The sequence below is a fragment of the Pteropus alecto genome, unplaced genomic scaffold (genome assembly GCF_000325575.1).
Source record: "Pteropus alecto unplaced genomic scaffold, ASM32557v1 scaffold146, whole genome shotgun sequence".
Lineage (NCBI taxonomy): Eukaryota > Metazoa > Chordata > Mammalia > Chiroptera > Pteropodidae > Pteropus > Pteropus alecto.
Window position 1 is genome coordinate 1,056,720 of NW_006442107.1, and position 22,968 is coordinate 1,079,687.

Here is a 22,968-nt window from a genome sequence, read left to right on the forward strand (position 1 = left end):
TGCGTTTATGAGAAGGGGGATGGAATGCCAGTGGGTGAAAGGTTTAGGTCAGGGAAGAAGATGGAGAGAGAAACAGTTAAAATGTTTTTTTCTGTTCCCAAACTATGATCCATGAGAGAAGTCAGCTTGTCCTTACAGAAGATAGTTTTTGAGTCGGGTCTCATTTTACAGGCATTCTTTGTGAGACTCAGTAATTCTGTGTCTGCTGTATTAACTATTCAATTGAAATATTTTTTCTGAAGAAATTGTGGAACTCAAACTATTCTGCAGAGAACAACCATTGTCCTTCAGAACATTTCACATACTGGCAAAGTACCCATGGCCTTTCTGTGGAATGAATATATCTATAAAGTACAGCAATTATGAGCATAACATTTTTCATAGTAGTCTTTTTAAAGTAAATTTAAAATTGTATCTGTATATAAAGCGAGACATTCTTTAATGGTCTCATATGCTTCATTGGTTGTTTATCTGATATTGTTATCTTTATTTATAGCTCTACTGAGTCTTAAATCTAATTCTAAATCTTAAACCTTGTATCTAATAAGGAGATGGCTAGGATACTGACAACAATATCTCACATCAATGATACTATTTGGACTTGCCTGGAGAGTCTCCTAAATACCCAAGGGAGCAGGGTGGCAACATCAAAGAAAACTGTTTTTTAAATGGTCTCAACTAAAAACTGATTTATGATGAAATGTGAATTTTATGCCACTTAAAAAAGACTAGAAGCAGATCCGGCTTGGCTACATGAATAAAAAAAGTCTGACTTACAAAACTACTGGTGGGCTTTGCTTCCTCTCCAGGGTCTTTATAATCAGAAATTGCCAAGGGATATTTTCATGTCCCTGATCACCACTGACTTGAGGCTGGATTAAACAAGGTGACAGTTTTGTGGGAAGAACATTGGATAAAGTATCAGAAGATACAAATTCTCCTTGAGAGCCACCAGAGTAGAGTGGTAAAGAGATCTAAGGGGAGTCTGAAGAAGCTGCATTGCTACGGTTGAGTTACTGTTTACTTGCTTTTAGGGTACCATTTATTCTCTTGAGTTTGAAGTTACCTTCATCCCAAATTATCATCTTGTGAAGCTTTATATTTTAACTGTGTTTTATATATTATCTCACTTGAATAACTTAAGAATTCTTTGAAGTACATCTATGGAGCTGAGTGTATTACTTATTTCAAAATTATAATTAACACGTTAAGTGACAACTAAACCATGTTTAACTACCTCTATGATCTAGCACAGTTCTAGGTGCATAGTAGCTGCTTGATAATCACTCGTTGATCTTCTCATTTTTGTCTATATTTGTGTATTGTTTGTACATACTAACACTGTGGCAGGCTTAGGAGTTAACAAAATCATCCCAGTATGTAACTGTTTGTTGGAGTTGCCGTGGCTGGTTGATAGAGATTTGAAATTAGTAAGGACACTGCCTCAAATATGTATCTCTAAGGAGTTCTTAGGGGGCCTGTGAGATGACTGAGTGATAGAACAGGAATAAAGGGCTTGTCTAAGTCACATTAGTTAAGAGAAAGAGTGCGTCATGGATTTTCTTTACCACACGAGGGTGTTTCAAGGCAAAACGGAAGTAGTTGCTAATGGCTTAGAGTGCTTTCTAAGGATGTTATAAAAATCTTCAAGTTGTATATTCCCAGTCATATTCACTGTAAGATGAGTCCTCTGGCAATCTAGATTTCCAATGAAAAGAAAGATATCAAAATCTAACCAGAAAATGAACACAGAGCTCTGCTATTTTCAAAGGAAAATGGAGTTCCCTTGGATAGAATTATTTATCAAATTATTTGTACAAACCCAGCATCTGGTGGAATTCAAATACCATTTTACGGCTCTTGGTGTTTTTTGTTTTTTTTGTTTTTGTTTTTTTCCTTTACCTTGCCTTAGAATTGTATCCCATGCTAATTTTAGATACTGAGTTATTAAAATGCTTTTTTTTTCCATTTAGTGTCACTACAGCAAAATGATTCATGACAGTTCAGGAAGCATTTAAAACAATGAATTAAACAAATGATAGTTCATTTAAAATTTTATACTATCAGTTAGAACTTCACCTTGTATTTTGCATTCGCAGAAAAGCTGGTCCTCCACCGGACAGTGTAAAGTCGCACTTCAGATGTTTTTTGGTTCTTAGGGACAGAGTTGTCTGCCCAGCTGACCCTCACAGCATCGTGGGTAAGAGCCACAGCCTGTACACCTACTGGTGGGAGCATGGGGGTGGAGACATCTGGGACCGAGGTGGGGAAATCATCAAGCAAAGGATAATAATCAACTGGGTCAGTGGGATCTGGGTTTAAAAACCCGCCAAATGAAACAAACAAATAAATACGTAAATAAAAGAGTTAAAAAATAAATATCAGTGGTAACACATCGAAATGAGTTAAATGCATGGCAATAATGATGGAAGGGAACATGAGAAGAACAGAAAAAAATACAATTAATTCAATCGGAAAACTCATTAGAAACAGTATTGCTATATTACAATAATAACTATTTTCTATAATTTACTCATTTCCTTGGAGTGTTTTTATCAATTTGGCTGCCACTTCTAGTTATACATTTAAAAAGGCCATTTCTTTTTGAAATGTTGCACATTGCTTCTTAAAAGATCTAGTAGAGAAAGTATTAGATTTATAACTATACAGAAAAAAATAACAAGATAAAAAAGAGTGTCTGGTTTACTTCCTCTTGCAAAGGAAATAAATACCTATATGATATCTGTTTTGGGGGTTTGTTTTTCTCCTAATGCAACTCAATTTGGCTTCTCTAATGCTTTCATTATTTCTTAGCTTACATCTGCATAAATAATATTCAGGTAAGAAACAAACAAAAAATAAGAGCAAAGGGCCCTGAGTTCTTCAGTAATCTGTCAGAGGCTGTGACTGCGCAAAGCCAGACTGACCAAGTCCACGGCCCACGTGGTCCACTGATACGTCTAATAACTAAGTTTCAGGTAGCACTTGGTGAAGCAGAGTTTCTCGAAGTCCTTAGACAAAGTGTAGAAGTGCCCATCTTATCCACATTTTCACAGAGACAACTACATTTTTAGTCTTTTAAGGCATTTCTATCATTTATATTTCTTGTTCTAAAATTTCAAGTTTCATGGAAAGACTTTATGTTATTTGGTAGGGACACACAATGAACTGATGAGATTCGTGCTGAGGTACATACATACTTTTGTCCATAACATAATCAGAATCTGCATAAAGATGTATATGATTTCATAAAATTCTCTAGAAAAATCCTGTACTTGTTTTTATGCTAGGGATATCAGAATCAGAAGAGCTTATTTTGTGGCCATAGAAAGAAACCAATTTTGAGCTTTTTATTTTTTACCTAAGACATTTAAATTTTTAATATTTTATCTTTAAATCATGTAATGTGTAGTCTCACTAACAAAAAACGAGATGAACTCTCAGGAGACGAGACCTACTAAAATGCAGAGTATCTGAAACAGAATTTATATACAGAATGTATATACAGAATTTTTATTTTTAAACAGCCTGGTTCCAAGCACATCGGCTGCTGGCTGGTTTTGATGATTACTTCGCTTTGTCCACTGCATTTCAAATGCCTATCCCCTACTCATCACTCTGTTTTCCAATGAATTATTTAGCAGTTTACTGGGCTATGGTCTTTGGAGCAAAATATAAAACCCGAAAACAAAAACAACAAAAGGAAAGAAAAAAAGAGAAAGAGAGAAAGAAAAATGTGTGTTTAAAATTTAATGACAGAGCCCAGGCTTTCCATATTTCCTTTGATGTGTCTTTTTATTAAGGGCTCCTTTAAAGCCAAATGGATTTATGAAATGATGAAGGGGGAGCTGAAGGCACTGCAGCTTCCAGAAGGATTCCAATCAGTTATCAGGTTGGTGCATCAGTGGAAGGCGTTTGCCAAACTACAGTGGGTACGGCCTGGCTTACCTGTTTCTACTCTTAGCCAACTTTCCGAGAAGAATGTTATACATATGGGAGCCTCCTCCGAATGACCAACTACTTTTTGATCAACCTACATTCAAGAGCTACTCTATTTGTTGCTTCTTTGCTTAATCTAGTCATTAACCTATAATGACTTTGTAGCCTTTCACAGGTACCATATATAAAGTTTTGAAAAGTAGTGATTCTACTTTAAGAAATGATAACACTGAATCCTGCTGTTTCTAGATTTTAGGACAGAATATGTTCATGACTTGTTGGGAGTTTCCTGGAACCTCAGTTCCAGAATGCATCCCTTAACTTTCAAGGAAGGCTGTTTGTTGGCATTTATCTATTGACTTATATAATTCAAAAATTTCTACCCTTGGCCAAATTTTTCTTGACTCTTTTAGGGACTTTTTTTACAGGCATGGCTTGTCATTCTATTTGCCACCTCTTTTAGAGCTCCTTTGTCCAATACAATAGCCGCTAGTTACACAAACAATTTAAATTTAAATTAATTAAAATTAAATAAAATTTAAAATTTATTTCTTCTGTTGCATAGCCAGTTTCAAGGGCTTAATGGTCCATATGAGCGTAGTGCCTACCATATTGGACAGTACAGATATAGAGCACTTCCAACACAGCAGAATATTCTAGTGGATAGCAAGCACTGCTCTAAATACATGTATGCTACATATATTGCTAGTTATCTTTTTTCCTCAGGAGAGAAACCATTTAAGTTATTAAATAACATTCTTTTGTTGTTAAAAAACTTATTTTCAGTTTTTTTTCATACTCCTGGGTGCCTTATATATCATTGATTTCCAGTGATTATACTCAAAAACAAACAAACAAACAAAATAAAATAAAAAATAAAAATAAACAAAATATACTCTTAAACATTTTGCTAAAAAAAGAAACCTATTCACTTCCTAATAGATGTTTTAGTAAGAGGCCATGAATTTCCGGTCAATATATTTATGTTCAAAAAGAACTTTTAAAAAATAATACAATTTTACATCTGGATCGTACATCATTTACACATAGATAAAACAAATACAAACAACACACCTCATTATTCTCCTGCCCTCTTTCCTTCTCCAGGCTCAAAATGTCTTGTTCTTGCAACAGTAAGAAATAAAAGGCTTTACGGCTAAAATGAAACTCCATCCACCCATGCGACTTGGTGAAACTTGCCTCAGCTTTAACCCTGTATGTTCGGGATGAGACGGGGATCCAGCGTGTTCTGACGTCTATGAGCACATGCGTGTGGGAGACAGCAGAGCCCGAGGCTCATTCTGGCCTGATGTATTTACTGCCTCTAATTTTTTATTTACTGTATACTGGCCTCTTCCAAGACTGCTCATGGGAATACTCTGCATAAGCCTTCTATGTGGCACTATATGGCACATGACACATTTATGGATAGAGTTTCTCCTGGAACCTTAACCTTTGATTCCATTTACTTGTCCTTTTCTCTCTGTGGCATTGTTTCCACAATTCTCTACATTGTTTCCACAATTCTCTATTGTGGAAACACAAAAGAGTAAGTCTTCCACAACCAGGAAAAGAGCAGGCTTTTTCTTTTGGAAATGGTTGGGGTTTTTTTGTTTTTGTTTTTTGTTTTTTGATTTTTTTTGGTTCCTCTTCAACTCCTTATGGACTTGTCTTCAATAAGAAAATCCCTTACCTAATTTCCAACTTTTGGCATCATTTCATTCCTCAGCTCCATTAGATTTAGAGTCATATCAGAAAAAAAAAAAAAATGTCTTATGGAACACTGGTGTTTTAGAAACCACTCGGGAATGCCATATTCTGAGACTTAAAGAATGACAACAAATGCTAAAGGAAAAGGAGTTAATAACACCACAAATGGTTCTTTCTGAGAAACTCCTCTTTAATTTATCTGAACTCTACTATCTCTGCTACTACTACTTGCTGCTCAAAAGTTGACTGTTTTTTTTGTTTGTTTGTTTTTGTTTTTTGGTGGGGCGGGGGGGATCACCTAAGTGACCCTTCTTTCTGGGGTTTAGTTTTGGTGAGAATATAAGAGTTTTAAAAGACTGGTCACAGTATAATTCTGTGTGACCCAATCACAAACTCAAAGTCACCCACTAATGAGCAGCTGCTTTCCCAGAGTCAGGGAGAGAAGACTCACTAAATGAAGGTTATGGGAAGTGCGGGTTACAGCCAGAGCGGCTTGCTATCTCTCCAAGAACTTTGCTGCGGGCAGAACGAGAGAATAAGGAGAAGTGAAAATCCCTGACACCCACCCATCACGATATCTTGATCTCTATTTACCTCATCTATCTATATTTAGAGATAATATATTTAATAGTAACATTTAAAAAGTAGTAATTCTACTTCAAGAAATGGTAATACTCAATCCTGCTGTTTCTGGATTTTAGAATAGTATATTTTTCATGGCTTGCTGAGTTTTTTGGAGTCTCAGTTCCAGAATGTATCCCTTGAATTTCAAGTAATGCTGTTTGTTAGTATATATCTTTAGGCTTATATAATTCAAAAATACTTATTTACCTTTCTTGAGGAGTTATGAACCTCTCTGAGAACAATGAAAGATACATATGTATTTATACTGTATCCACAGATAAAGGAATATATTGACATGTACCCCTAATTTTGCATACCACTTTAGATAGATTGTAGACCTTAAAACAAATAGCCGAAGAGTCAAGTAGACTCTGGAATAACAACTCTGCTCTACAAGAAAATCTGGAATTAATAAAGTGAGGTTACGCTCTCAAAACAATCATATAACTGTAAATTCACATAATAACTGTATTCTCAAAATAGTCTATGAATGGAGCTTATGCATTTGGAAAACAAACTGGACAAAGTTCACATAAATTTAGCAGAACTCACAGGATTTCACTATTTATTTTATGTTCATTTATGTTCCTACTTACTTGTCAGAACTTTATACCCAGGCGCTCAGTAATTTTCCGTGTTCTCTGGTGTTCACTATCAAATCCTGCTCTTAGATCCTTTATTCTTATTAGGTAAAAATAGCTGATATGTTATCTGAGGTCTGAGGGTTGTAGGTTTTGAAAGGGGTTAGAATCAAAGTATTTATTAAAGAGATGGAAATCTTTCAGATTTCCGGCATAAGACTATTGGCGGTGGTCATGTGACTTTCCATTGACTCTTTTTCTGAGTCAGCCCAGCCTTGCTCACAAATAGTCTCCATAAATGGCTTGGATCTCACTTTCTTACCCATCTCCTTTCCAGTTTCTTGAGCCCATTTTCTCTGTGTGTTGCCTTTACAGTCTTGATCACACAGGAATTTCTAGAGGTAAGAAGGCCTTGAAGCAGCCATACCCATTAATGTCCACAGGCTCAGGACACTATCGGGTGACCTGCAGGCCCAGCTCAGGAAGAAGCTACCTGCATAACTTGGCCCTGTCCAAGCCAGCCTGGCAGGGCTGCCCATCGTTGTCATTCTAGCCTGAAGGACCTTCTGCAGAGAAATGTCCTTTTGGGCATTTGTACAGAGACCTTCTTGCCAAAATTGCACTGATTTGAGACAAGCTGCTCAGGAGAATGAAGAGTGATATCAGGTCACCAAAATATGAAGATAGAGAAGAGAGAGAATGAGAGATCTCTTTCTTTAAGTCTATGTACTAATATATAGACTGAATTTCTCTCACTTCATTTTGAAAACTAAAGGAAAAAATAAATTTTGTGTGTGTATCCACACACGCAGGGCTCAGAACATGATTACATAGATTTTTTTCTTTGTATTTTGTTTTATTTTGCTTTAGTTTCCCCCGCCTCCGCCCCATCATAACTCAAACACTGACTACATGTCACATGAGGACTATTTTAGCTTACCTGTCATGGATCTGGTGGTGGCACTTTCATAAAGAGGCACTCCTTCTCCTGCATTATTGAAAGCTTTTAGGGAGATTACATAATGGGAACTTGACTCTGGAAAAAAAACAAAAAGAATATGAACATGTTGATTTATTTAGTGTATTGAAATACTCAGGGTAAACATTTTCCTGAAATCAAATCTAATATGACCTATTAAGTAAATTGTGGTTTAAAAATGAGTGAGTTTGATTCAGGGAAGAAGGTGGCAGCTGTGGCAATATGCTTTCTGGAATATTTCTTTAACTTCTTAAATCTTCACACAAAAAGAGATCAAATGACTAGATAGAAAATTGAAAGCATTTGATCATTTGCAACAAAACTCGGTGCTGAGCTATACCCTCAAACCCTAAAATGCAACAACCAAAACCACAGGAAAGATCTGTGTGTTCTCAGCAACTGTGTGAGAGAAATCAGAGGCAAGAATCGAATCCGAAAACATGATCATTCTAAAAGAATTACCAAGTAATGCTAGAAAGTGTGGCAGATTAGTTTGAAGACGGTAAATATAATACTCAGAATTAACCTGCAAAGACTCCTTTCCAGGCCAAGGTTCACACTGTGGACAGACTCCTGGGAACACACTTAAAACCTGAGAGGGCAGAAGCAACAGGAATGAAGGCAAGAGAAAGTCCAGATAAAAGCAGAGAGAGGAACAATCACCAAAACTTAGAAAGAAATGCCGTAGTTTTCAGTGTGTATTGGAGTCAGTCAGCTTTTCTATAAAAGGCCCAGAGAGGAGATATTTTAGCTTTGTAGACCATTTTGCCTCTGTCACATATATAAGATTTTATTTGTTTGTTTGTTTTCTGGCATTTGTTTTGTTTGTTTATAATACTTTAAAAATATAAAAGCCATTCTTAGTTCAATAGGGCTCAAACGAAAACAGAATCTGGGCCAGATTTGACCCACAGGCTCTAGTTTGCTAAGACATCAGCCCTGGTCCAACGAAAACAACAAGAGATAGAGCTTTGTGTATAAAGAAAACCTGTCTGAATTTCTCGGACTGCAGAGAAACAAATCACAAAAGAAAGCAACAAAAATCTGTTGAGGTTAAATTCCTTACAAAATAAAATGAGGAGTATCTCACTCCTATAGACAAGTAGACATACACACACACACACACAAACACAGGATCAAAAATACACAAGAAAAATAGATAAAACCTATAATTTACTATTTTGAAATGAGCTAACCAACATAGGAAAATAAAATGCCAGATATGCAAGACTAACAAATCAGAATTAGAAACAACTCAGAAATAAAGTGGTATAATTCAAGAAAGAATTATATGTAAGAGAAAAAATAATTTTAAAAAAGGGTATTTAGATGAACAAATAAACACAACAAAGAGAAAACAAAAACAAAACAGAAATCTAGAAAGAAGGAAAAACAATTCAGGAAAAAATGACAAATAATAGAGATCAAAGATCTAACATATCAGTAATAGTTGTCCTTGAGGAAGAAAACCAAAGAAAATGAACAGAACAAACACTAAAAATGTAATTCAAGAAATTTCTGCTTACTTAAAAAGAAAAAAAACAAACAAACAACTTTTAGGCATCAGGACAGACAGAATACATGACTTATAAGGGAGGAAATTATATAATTATCAGACTTTTTGACAGCAGCATTTTATGCCGAAGAAATTGGAGTAATTTATTTGAGATATTCAAGGTAAGAAAATGTGATTCAAGGATTCTATAGTCAACAAAAGTTAATTTTAAATATAATGAGCACACCCAAACCATTACCAACTTGCAAGTAATCAGGGATATTATTCCCCTGATCCTGAGAACTACTAGAAAATGAGCTTTAGACATCTGAAATGACCAAGGGAGGTATTTTAGCTAACTGCTGAAAAATAAATCTAATGAACTAAGACTAAGTGAAGGTTTAAAGGAAGAGATTTTATTTTATAAGTCTACATATTCTGATATTGTAGATATACTACAGTCATAAGACAAAACTAAGGGAGAATGGGGATAGCATATGCAAAAATGTTTCAATAATTATTATTGATGGAGATACTATCGTTATTATTATTATGAGACTAATGTAATATGGGATAAAGCAAATGAGTAATCTTAAGAAATTCTAATTCTATCATCCTGTTTCCCAAAGAATCAGATTGTTGGTGTGGACAAAAGAACATGCAGATTTAAAATAGAAGAAGTTAAATATTATATTTCTAAAATTTAATTAGAAATACCAGTTTAAACTCAAAAGGTATTTTATTTCTTCTAGTTCTGTCCACTGAAAAAGTACAGAAACATTGACTCAATAACAATGAGCATCCCTAGCACCCAGATTGAGATTTTGAAGAAAATATTTCACAGTGCAAGAAACAAGGGCTTGTTGGGAGAACAGGTTGATTCTAGTCTGAGATGATTCAGGCTCATATTAATTAAACCCGAATCATCCTGACATACCAAATAGAAAGAAAACAACAAAGATAAATAGGGTCATGTCAAATGGATTCAGGAATCAACTTGAAGGGGCTCCCATAGACCAAAGATGAGAACAATCTGAGCTTCAATAAAGATACAAATTGCAGTGAATTGAAACTCAACAAATATATATAAATGCATGGATTCATAAAGATATTTCAAAGAATAATAAGAGTTGGTCACTTCTGAGGTTGACAGAGAATCAAATTATTATCTTTGAAACTGGGTAAAAAATCAAGTATTTATCATGCTTTCTTAAATATACTCTACCATTGTGTAACCAATCACATATGAGGGGAAGCATCTCCCAGTGATATTATTCTAACTAACAAATAAAACCAAAGATAGACTTCAAATATTGCTATTATGCAGCCCCAAAGAACAAACAGATCTAGGTATTAAGCATTCATAATCACTAAGATAAAATAGAGACATCTAGACATTATGTAACTCCTAATCAAAGAACATACTACCCTCCAGAGTCTTGCCAAAAATATCAGACCTACTTAGTCCAATAAAACCTCCAGATCCAAATGCCAGTTTGCAGGAAATAGAGCCCCCCCCCAAATTGTTCAATTCAAACTTATAATAATTCATTGAGCTATATACATTTGTTGCATGTGATTTTCTGAGTTTTATTTTACAATCAAAAAGCTTTTAAAATGAGTGAATTTATCTCTGATAGTGTTCTTTGAAAATTAATTAGATGGATTTTCCTTCATTAAATTTTTATGTGCCCTAAATATTAGGGTTTAAGATATGGACATTTCAAACTATAACGACACAATAGTTACAGTATAGTGAGGAGAATAAAATAAATTACATTAATGGAGTCGAAAGGTTTCTATTTGGTGAGCCGTTTCCCTTCTAAGAGGAAATATTTATTTATTTTTGTTGTCAACTATGTTTATTAATAGAATGTAATCAGTCAAGAAGTGTTAAAAGCTCTTGGAGATCCAAGAATATTTGTCAAAGATGGACCTCTGTCATCAGGTTACAATAATAATCCTGGGCAGAGAAAACAATAATAGACAACATAAAATTAAGCAGCAAAGTGTGTGATACTCCTTATGCATGCTCTATGAGTTTAGTGACCTGAAAAAAGGATCAAGGGGGTTAGGTCATCAAAGAAAGATCCCTTGGCAGATATGGACTTGGAACCAGGACTTTGAGGCCATGAATGGGATTTAAAGGTAGAAAAATGAATGCCTCAGGAATAAAGATGAGAAATGTTGAAAATACAGCCAGGGAGGTCAACAAAATACTTTTCTACTAGAAAAAATATCCTTTATAGTTATTGGAGTAGAGAATAAGTCTGATTTCAAGCATATGATTTATCTATATGACTACAATGTAAGACATTTGCATTATGCTAAAACCACATAAAACGGTCTCTTTGTAGGTCAGATTACATTGGGTTTCATCTACTATACATATACTATATATTTGCATTTATCTGTGTGTTTGTTTATCAGGGGAGTGAGAGAGATCAGGAATTCTAAACTCACATGCTTAGGAGTTAGGGTTTAATTTTTTTGTTTTTGTTTTTAAATCTGAGAGACAGAGAGAAGGAGGGAGAGAGACAGATAGAGATATTTGGCCACAGTGTATGAAATGATAGAACAGAAAGGATGCTAGACAGTGATTCATCTAAAGAACAGAGTTTCCTTTCTATTCCAAGATGTTATTAGCATACAGAAGGAAGGCAGTTCCAGTGCTGTCAGATTTTCTAGAAATCCAAATTTTTATGTGAACTCACCAAATTTTCAAATGGTGGCAAATAATTGAAACAAACAAAATAAACTGGTGCTAGCAAAATAAAATATATTTCTGGAGTGAATCCACGCCTATGACTACTAGTCTATAATCTCAGATTTCTACATATATCACTACATGCAAATATACACATATTCATGGAGAAATCAGGTAATAAAGTCTGGACTTCCTTATCACAAGATGTCAACCATAACATCAACAACAACAAATCAGAAACTATACTATGTGGTAAGGAGGGTAAATATAAAATAATAAAGCAGGGTGTCATTACTGCAAGGCAATTGAGTGTGATTGATTTATATTGACCTTTCTTATTGAGTTTGGAATTCAGAATGGATGTCCGACTTCATCAGGAGCTCTGAACTTCCTGCTCAGAGTTAACAGCTGAAAATCACAGGTGGTCAGTATGGTCCATGAGACACTGAATTCATCCTTCTCTGCTAGGTCCCCTCTTCCAAAATGTCCAGTTTATATCTCCTTTGACAATATACTCTGTAAAAACCTCTGTAGCATTTCTGCAGTATTGGCTGTCAAGTCTTTTGGAGTGCATATTATTTCTCATTTAAAAGAAAAAGAAGTACCTTAATGGATTCCCATATTACTGGTTTGAATTTTTGTCTCAGTTACAACATGTGCACCTCATCTATCTGTTATCTGTCTCTTGAGTCATACTCATCATTTCTTAAACCCCACTTCCCACACACATAACAGAAAATGTGAGGTAATCATCATTTCGATACCGACTTTTGCTAATATTGATACCCATCAAGTCTCTAGTCATCTGAGGAGCGGCAGCTTCTGCCTGATGTCAAGCCATGATATGGGGTATGCTAGCAAAGACTCTGGAATTTTACCATTTATTAGCTATTGGGTTAATGAATTACACTGATCACTAAATTCTGTAAGTTCCAATTATGCTGTGAACACCTTAGGATAGACCAACCTTAAATTTAAATGAAAAATGGTAACGACTTAGCCTTAGGAAAGGTAATCAGATTTGCAACAGAGTTGTAACTGGTATAAGAATACTGCCTAGAGCTAGATGTCTTGGAGACCTTTTAGTCCAGTATTTTCCTGTTGTCAGTTAGTAGTTTGAAGTTCAAGTGAGTTCACTTTTTCTAAAGTAACACAGAACTACCTAGGAAATAGAAGACCTGGAAATGACTCCATAACCCCTTTTGTCTAGTTTTTTCAAGGAGCTTTTTGTTATGCTCTTCATACTCTACCTACCCATTAACATCTTTTGGGCTCTCTCTGGCCTCAGTCTAGTGCTTCCGTCAAACTGCATTTGGATCTACTGAGAAAGCAATAGGATCTTTTCGTGACCCAATCAAGCTTGATCCAATACTGAATTAGCCTGAACAAGGGCAATAAAAATATCAGTCAGTTATCAGTTAAAGGTGGACAGAGGAGTATGTCGCTTTGATTCTTTTATATTGTGACTGAGGCATCTTGTTAGAGTGTATACTGAGGGGAAAGATGTTATGAGAGTGAATTGGGGAGCAAAGGAGAATGAAAGTTTTCTCCCCATGCATAAAGAGTGTTACTTACCAGTGCACCACTAGAGGGCAATGTGGAGCTATTTTCCTGCACATGCTCAGAGCTATTACACTTTAAAACCAGTAAATCACAAAAGAATTGCCTAGAATTGTTCCCTCTATAGAAGCATCAAATGAATTAAACACATTTAATATTATCATAATGAATTCCAAATGAATTAATCATTAATTATGGTCAGACTTCATTATTCAGGAATACACTTAACAATTATGGCAGTAAATTTATTTTTTGGATTTGCTGAAATGTTGTAGATATTTAGGCTCGAAAATTTATCAATTGCCTCTGAAAAATAAATTGCAGTAGTATTTTCCCATTTGAATTCACTATGAATGAAGCATACTGAAATAACTTTGTTTTTGGTGGATTTCCATGAGAATTATTTTTAATTATGGATATTCTAAGTGATTCCACAGATTTCAAATTATCGATCAGATTTTCATCATTGTTTGGCTAACCTTTCTTATGTAATACTTTGGATTGGTATAAAGGACGCTAAAGAAATACTTAATAATTTTTTCGAGCATCCAAAATAGATGCTTCCTGCCCAATATCTTGTTGGTGGCTAGGAAAAAAGAGAAATAAAAGTACTTGGTGATAGGAGCTGTTAAAACAAAGAATGGGTGATATGGAGAATGTTTGATTCTCCTTCCTCAGAAACTTGCTAGGTGAGAGACCCATTATTCCAAGAGCTTTTGTTGAGGCTTGTCTGAAGGTAGTGAGACAAATGTGGCTCTCTTGGGCAGAAGGAATGAATCAAAAGACCTACAGATAGCTCCTCAAGGGCTAGATGACCATGCTGTACTGGGTAACAAAAGCCAGTGAGAAAAAAAATCATTATTTTTAATTAATATTTTGTGTGAATTAAATGCCACTGGCATGTGCCAGATTGACAGCCTATAGTCCATTATGCGTTGCAGATTTATGTATGTACTTCACTCAGTGGCCCTGTCCATGCCAAGTGCCTATCAGGGTCTAGTCTCCATGTCCCTGCACCTTTGGCCTTCTCTGTTAGCACTGCCAAAGAGTCAGTCAGAGAAAATCACAGCGGTAGCTGTTTTCCTAATGCAGACACCTGCTCATTGCAGTGAACTAGGGCTACCATTTGCACAGAGTACAGGCCACTGGATCATGTCCGATGATAAATGTTACTGGTCATCTTTGACCCCACTAGACATAAACTGTTTAATTAAGTATAATGTGTGGATAGCAAATAGAGCTGATTGCATTGATCTTGTAAAAGGATGAGCAGTTCATATTTGAGAAAGATGCAATTTACGTAATATATTCAATTTTGATTTCTACCTCATTACATAGTCTCTTTTGCAAATTTAATTAATAGCTAATCTAACTAGCGGCCTCATTGCTTTTCTCTTTTCTAGAAACACTGTCCAAAGAATGGTCAGATTATACATGCCTTGCTCATGAACCAGTCTTGCAGACACTCAGCTAGTCTGTGTGAGGAACTATCTGAGTTCAAAGACAAAGAACTAAGATAAATTTCCTTTACTCTACCAAGGCCTACCATCAGGAGGGAAATCGGGTAAAAATAAACCTTGTAATTGGCAGATAGAAGGTGCTTAACAAATATTTGTTGAATTGATGACTATATGAGATCAGAAAGGCTAAATTACTTAGTAAAGGTTAAATAGCAAGCCCCTAGTCAATTTGAACACAGGTTTGGTGATGGTCAGATTACTTGCACATTGTGATACATATAGGTTCATGAAAAACGAATCCAGAGAGATTGCGTGACATTTCCTTTCTCACTTGAATAGTCAAATTCAACTGTTTTTTATTCATTCATTTTTTCATTTACTCATCAATTATCCTTGAGCATCTTTTGTATATAAGATGTGGTTATAAGTTTTCTATGATTTGTAAGGATTTTTTAAAATTTTATTTGCCTTGATGAATCTTTTAATGAAGAAGCTGTGTTGAAATTAAAAAAAATAAGTCAGAGCAAAGTGTTCTGGAATGAGCCTTTGTAGAGAAGATGGCACTTTTGCTGAATCTTTTGGTAGAGAAAGTTTGCGGAGAAAGTGGAATAAGCAAATGCAAGTGAACAGCTCAGAGTGGCTGAAGCATCATGCAAGTTAGGACCAAAACTTGAAGACGATGACAATTTCACTTCCTCCTTCCTTTCCTCTTCCTCTTCCTGGTAGTAAATGACATTAGTCGGATGCCTAATTGGGCCCTTGGTTAACTACCTCACATCCTTTATTTTATTTAATCCTTACCTTCATCCAGTGCTTGGCATACAGTAATTACAAACTCAATATATATTAGTCAAATGGATGGATGAGTATCTCCCTCTCACAGGTAAGTGGGAGAATTCTAATTCCGAAGTTCAGCGTCTTATCTTCTGTACTACTTGCCTTTTTTTGAATAAGAGATGACAAATTGAAGAACATTTTGGACAAGTTTCGAATTGTGCTTTTACGGAAATTAATTCCTCAGAACTATGTAGTCCAGGGAAGATGGAAAAGATGTTGAATGTGGGTATACCACAGCAGCTACTGTAATTGTCCAGGCCAGGATTACAAGGTTATGGACTGAGGTCGTATAGTACAAATGAAGAGCAAAAGATGGGTGAGTAACATAATTTGTAGATATATTTAGAGGATCAATGGGGAGAGGGAAAAATCAAGATTTTGAGTCTGATCGTGAGATTGTTCATCAATTATTTCGGCAGTATTACAAAACAGACAAGGCTGGGAATATCATGCCCATGGAGTCACTGAGGTCCAGGCATAAACATCTCTGCCGGAGATGATGCAGGAAGAGCTGACTGCCTTCCATGTGCTCAGGTTTGCTCCTTCATAGTGCCAGGCTAGAAGATTGGGGTTGTCTCTGGAACATTCTGTAGAGCAGCCTTTGCTCACCCATTAGGTCAGAAGAAACATTCCTCAACTGCTTCAGGTAGTTTGGTGTGCTTTGGCAGAGAGCGCTCAGAGTCAGAGAAATGACTGAGTACATGCTTCGATTACGGAGGACTGCAAACAGCTTACAAATGGAATATTTAATGAAGTGATTTCTCAGCAAAGGTTTACATCAGGAAATAATCAGGGACAATATAACCAAACATACAGGCTTTCCTCTTCTTGTTCACATTTCTCAAAGAAAAAAATCTGAATTAAATAAAAGACAAGATAGAAACATTGCATGACCACCTAAGAACTCAATTAATATGAAACATAAATACTGTTCACTGAATTAATTCGATCAAACAAATCATTAGTATGGTTTAAAAAGCCAGGCAAACTGACTCCTTAGCATAACGAGATAAAATAAAATAAGACATAAGTAAAATAAAATGCTTTGGTTAGGGATTAAATGAAGAAGCACATATTTCCCTTTTACAGATACTCTCCATCCCTTTCTCTTTTCCTACTTCCTTTCTCCTTTTTCTTTACTTTCTGGGCTCATCCCCTGCCTTACGCTTCACTCATTTCTCTGAGTTTCTGGAAGAGGGGAAGGGAACAAGGAAGTAGAAGACATGAAGAGAAAGAATGAGAAGTCTGTGAATACAGAAGTCCTGAGGAAAGCGAGCGGAAGTCAGCGTAACCACTGGAGTCCTTGTTTATGGACTCGCTGTACCGGAAACCAAGGCTACTGTGGTTTATCACACCTATCTCCACAAGGACCCTAAGAAGTAGGCACAATGACTGTCCCCACTTCAGAGATGAGAAAATGCAGGCTTGCTGATGGCCATAGAGCTCATAAAGTACCAGTGCCAGTTCTGTGCTACTTGAGTCCACCCATGGGTCACTGAAGAATAAAGACGGAGTAAGACAGAGTGAGCGAGAGGCCCCAGGTGGTCTCCACCCTCTCTGAAGTATAAAATTGGAAATAAAGACACAAGACAAATGCTTTTGGGTTTTCACCATGCCTCACTTTAAGCAGAGCCTAAACTGAAATTTTCACTTCTTAGTAATGTATATCAACATCAGATAAATGCTATTTAGTTTTCTCCTAACATCATGGTATATTAGCATGTCATGGTGACTATTATTACATACTTTGATTTTGCCTTTTCACTCAACAAGTGTCTGAGACTTTGTGTGTGTATGTGTGTATATGTGTGTGTATGTGTGTATATGTGTGTGTGTGTGCGTGTGTGCAAGTACACAGGCATGTACCAAAGTAGCCGGCTCAATCTGTGAGTTTCTACAGTAACTCAGGCTCTTGCCTTCATCCAACAATGTCTTTTGACGTTTAATTCCCCATTACGCCAAATAGATGATACTCAAACATTTAAGGGGACATGCAGCCTGCATGTACATATGTTTATTTACTCATAATTGTAGCTGTCATTTCTCCTTGTACTGTTGCTTCTGCTTTCTTCATTATTTTCAGACTAAGTCCCATTTAAGGTGGCCCACCTAGTACGATAAAACAGGGTTGTCCTCTGGCACTTTCCAGGGCGATATAAGCATTCCATATCTATGCTATCCAAAATGATAGTCATCAGCCACATCTGACTACTGAGCAGAGCACTGAAAATGTGAGCAGAATGACTGAAGAACTGATGTTTCATTTTATTTAATTTTAATTAATTTAGTGGCTTCCATGTAGGGCAGCACACCTGCATTGAAGCTCTGTGTACCTTTCTCTCCCATGGTGTCATCATATTTACTAAAGAGTTGTGGACAGTTCCAACGGTGGATGGCGTGGATTCGATGTGACGGTTCCTGCTGTTCTTTTTCTCTTCAAATGTGAAATAACTCATTACAATACATACAAGGTTTTTATAGCCTGGGCTGGAAAAAAATTAATAAGTTGAATACATAATTCACATATAAAGCTAAAAATAGAGCATTTGGCTTGTATCTGATTCAATTTCTTATACACATTTAATTTTTATCCTCATGGTAATAAAATTGCCTCAACTAATAAGACTTCGAGTACTCATGGTTTTCAATTCTGTGCTCTAAATTTTGGATTTCTTGCTCATTTGAATATATACTCAAGAAACTATGTCTAGATGGAAAATAACTTTCTTAATAATGGAAAGGGACATTAAATTAATGATAATTCTAACGGGGTGTAAACTTGAAGTCATTTTTAACTTCATGCTTTAATAAACCATGAAGAAATGAAGTCAGAATGATTAAGTAAGAATAAAGACCTGGTAAAAATAATAACTACCAATGATAAATGGCACAAGGAATATTGCATTAGGCCATGTACTCATAAACAAATATAGCCTCTGACCTAAGTTCTCAAGTAAATCAACTGATATTTTAGTTACCAACTCAGGTTGTCTTAGGGTGAGTGGGGAGGAAAGAGAGAGGAAAAAATTAGACAAAATCAAATGGACTTAAAATGAGCTGAGCCAAAAGTTAACCAAATGTCAACATGAATAGTAAGTCAGTGGATGCATGGGAAAAAATAAAAAAAAATAAAGTTGCTGTCAATTTCAGGGAAAAAAGAAGCAAAAATAGACTTATCTGTCCCAGCAAAATAAATGGAACTATAACATTGCCGGTATATATTTGGGCTTTAAGGGACAGCTTTATACACGATTGCTTTAAATTGACCTGGATTGTACTGTAGCTGCCTGTTTAGAGAATTCTGTTGAGTGAACGTAGGCACAGGTAGATGGTAAAGAGCAACTTGTCCAGCTGTGGGGAGACAACATGTGGTTAGGCGGGCCTTTCTCCAGCATTTTATTTAGTGAAAGGTGGGAAGAAAGCAAATAGCCAGAGGAGAACATTTAGAGGGATAAACTCAAGAGGGGCTACGAATTGGGACAGTGCTGGGGTGTGACCTCACTGAATCCACAGGGGCCCTGGCTTTCCGTAAGAAGTACTAAGCATTTAAGGGCGAAGCTCAGAGGGACAGAGTTCTTCCTCCTGGGCCCGATATCACCCTACGGAGATGAGAATTCTATGAGAATACAGAATGGAAAGGCACTGGGATTAGATACACCTAAGTTAGAAATAAATTTGCCTACTTAAAAGATATATATTCTTGAGCAATTTTCTTAACTTTTCTAAGCTCCATCTTTGTCTTTTTTTAAATTTGTAAATGTAAATTGTAATACCTTTATTTAAAAAAAATGTATACATATATAATTGATATATTTTAAAATAACTACATACTGGGTTGACATTTAATAAATGATATTTGTTTTATTATTATGACCTATATTGACCTCTTATATTTATTTATTATAAGTTTAATTAAAGTTGTGTTTACTTTCTTTTTTTGGGTAGGGTTCCTAACTTTCTCTTTGATGCCTTTTCTATCTCTGAAAAGCCTTCAAGAACCATTGCCATGTTGTAGCTGTTAGCAAAAGCATTTTTACTTCACCATTCCTGTGCCTATGCAATAAAGTGAAAATTGGTCATTCATCTCTTTGTAGGTTATGAAAGGAAATACAATCATTCTTCCAACTAAGCCAATCTCTTTCCTTCTGACACTCACTGACCCCATTCCCTTTGAAAGTGTGAACTGGAATTATACTTCTGACCAGATGACCTAATCCTGGAATAATTTATAAGGCAAGAAGTGTCTCTGGTGTTTGCTTCTGGCTATTTTGAATATATTATTTAAAGGAGAAACAAAACTTTAAACAAAGTGCAAGTAGGAAGATGATCTCACCATTTTTATTCCTTTTTTTTTGAACCGAAATGTTGGTTTATAATTTGTTGTTCATGCTATTTATAAGGTTTGGCCTTGAATCACTATTGATTGTTTTATTAAATCAAATCTACCAACAAAAAATTTCTATCGATGAAGGAATTCAAAAGGATACACTGTACTTTCTAAAAGCCTTTCCCAATGAAGATTTCCGGAAGACACTGTAAGCAGCAATATCGCTGGAATAAGTGTTTAACATCTTAACGTTCTGATGGGGCAGCACTCACTTGTTTCTATAAATTTTATTCTGCTAGCCAAGCATTATATTGTGTTCTGCATGTAGTCCTACCACATTATTCTACTAAAAAAAAAATTTTTGTTTTTTATAAGTTATATTTACTTTGACCCATTATATTTCCAAACTTTTTGTGTTCCAGAAGAAGCAAAGATCAAGTTGGAATACTAACTCAGAAGTATATGTAGAACTTTTCTAAATACCATATCTAGACTATGTCAAATATCAAACCCACCTCAGTGTTCTTAAGACTAAAGAAATTTAAAAACATTGTAAAAACATAATAAAGAGCTCAAATCCCAAAGGAAGTGTTCTAATTATTTTGTTGTTTAAGAATTTTATTTTATCGGGCACTAATTGAAGTAGGAGGGCTACCAATAAAGACTCAGAATTTTTCTCCTTTGAGAGAGTAAGCATCTTTTCCTATCCTGTAATTATTATGATAGTTTGACTCAAAGTAAAAATAATTAAGTCAGAAAGTATAATTAGAGAGATATTTAAATAACACATTAGTAGTTTTAAAGATAAATCAAAAATACTTTTCAGCGATGAATGTTAACAAGTGATATCCTTTCCAGGATTCAAGACAATGAATATGGTACAAACTGTATTTATCACAACAAATATAATGTATTAGTTAGGATATGGTCCAAGCTGCTGTAATAAACATCAAAATACAATAGCTTACATAAAAGTGACAGTTTAAAAGTGACCAGTCCAGTGTTGGTCATCTGGCTTTGCCAATCTCTATGACTTCCATCTTTGGATCTAATTCCATGTCATCTCCCAGCTAGAGAGAAGGGGAAGGGGCTTGAGTGTTGACATGTGCTCATGCATTCTGTGAGTGAGAAAGCCTGAGAATGGTACTGTCTTTTACTTATCTGCACTGGCCAGAATTTACTTATCTGCACTGGCCAGAATTGAGTCACACAGCTGTAAAGAAGGTCATGCATGAACCTTGCATTTAAGTGGGTGTCCATGTGTCTTGCTAAAATCTATTATTAAAGTCACTGCCTTTGGAGGGAATCAGAAGAGACAATCCAAAGAAAGTTCTATGGATTCAAGAGAAAAATTATCAGATGTTTCAGAACAGTGATGATTATTTATACATGCTCTCTCTTTTAATGCACACCATCCATAAGATTTAACCCCCTTATTCACTTTAAAGACAGGTGCCATTTTTCTTTCTTTCTTTCTTTCTTTTTTTTTATACCCCCAGTGCCTATCATCATTTCTGGCATGTAGTAAAAACTTAAGAACTATTTGTTGAATGAACAAAGGACTAGCTAAATGAAGGGATTTAAAGATTAAAAAACTGACATTCAAAATGATTAATTATCTTTGCTCTGGTCAAAGAGCTTATTGCTGGTAGAGTCAGGATTCAACCCAGACGTCTCTGAAGTTTTTCTCCGAAGTGATTCTCCTGTAAGAAAGTTCCTGTAATAAAAACAAGTCATCTGCTTGAGAGAAGCTCTTCCTCTGTAAACTGGAATATAAAATCTGTAATGACTACAGCTTTGTCAGTAGAGATTTGTTGTATTTCTATTGTGGAATGTGAAAGATACTCATGTTGGTCTCATAAATTTCCTGAGCAATCACCCACTGTTCTCTCAGCCTTTTTGATGGCGGAGAACTCTGCGGTTGACTGATTCTCAAATGAATAATTCTAACAAGAAGGCTCATTTCAATGCACTGCTTTTTTGTTTATGATTATAAATAGTAAAGTTAACACCTGATTAATGGATGTTTTAAGGAATGCTCAATACTAGAACACTCATATATTCCTGATCTCATTCTTTACCCCTCAGCTGCAACAATTTTGAACTGATCTCTTCGAAAATGATTAAATCTGAAAGTGGACTAAAAATGAAGCTGGCTGCTTTTTTCTTTACCCTTGAAGGTGGAATTCAGAGAGAGTTTGCTGAATATTTAACAGGTCAAATTTCTACCAATGCGAGAAACATCATGGGATGCGTGTGTGTGTGTGTGTGTGTGTGTGCGCGCGTGCGCAAGCGCGCGTGTGGTAGGGGAGCTGTATAAGAGTTTGAAGACTAACATTTATAAAATTTAAGTTTATAAAATCATGTGTGTCAGAAATTAAGTTGGTAAATGATAAATCTGGAAAAATTAAATGTTATGACATTATTTACATATATTAAAAGTGGGTAGGAAACAACAATAACAAATATAAAAATATTTCCTCCCAAATCACCACCTTCCTTTATTTTTGCTTTATTTATGTGGAAATGTTTCGTATCATTCACTTTGCATTTCGTAATATGGTGGATATAGTAGGGGAAACCCTTAGTGTTTGTGATGATTTTATATATCAGCTCGACTGGCCATAGGGGGTCCAGATTAAACGTTATTTCTGGGTGGGTCTATGATGATATGGTACAAACTGTATTTATCACAACAAATATAATGTATTAGTTAGGATATGGTCCAAGCTGCTGTAATAAACATCAA

The 22,968-nt window shown here is 35.6% G+C and overlaps 1 protein-coding gene across 1 annotated transcript in view; it reads right to left on the minus strand.

Moving 5' to 3' along the window:
• Positions 1-22,968, minus strand: part of DCC (DCC netrin 1 receptor) — a 1,008,917-nt gene that overhangs the window by 111,127 nt on the left and 874,822 nt on the right. The window contains exons 16-17 of the mRNA XM_006919890.1: positions 7,795-7,890; positions 2,080-2,312 (exon numbers count right to left, since the gene is read on the minus strand). Of these exons, the coding sequence (XP_006919952.1) occupies positions 2,080-2,312; positions 7,795-7,890 (329 nt within the window). The remainder of the gene's footprint in view (positions 1-2,079; positions 2,313-7,794; positions 7,891-22,968) is intronic.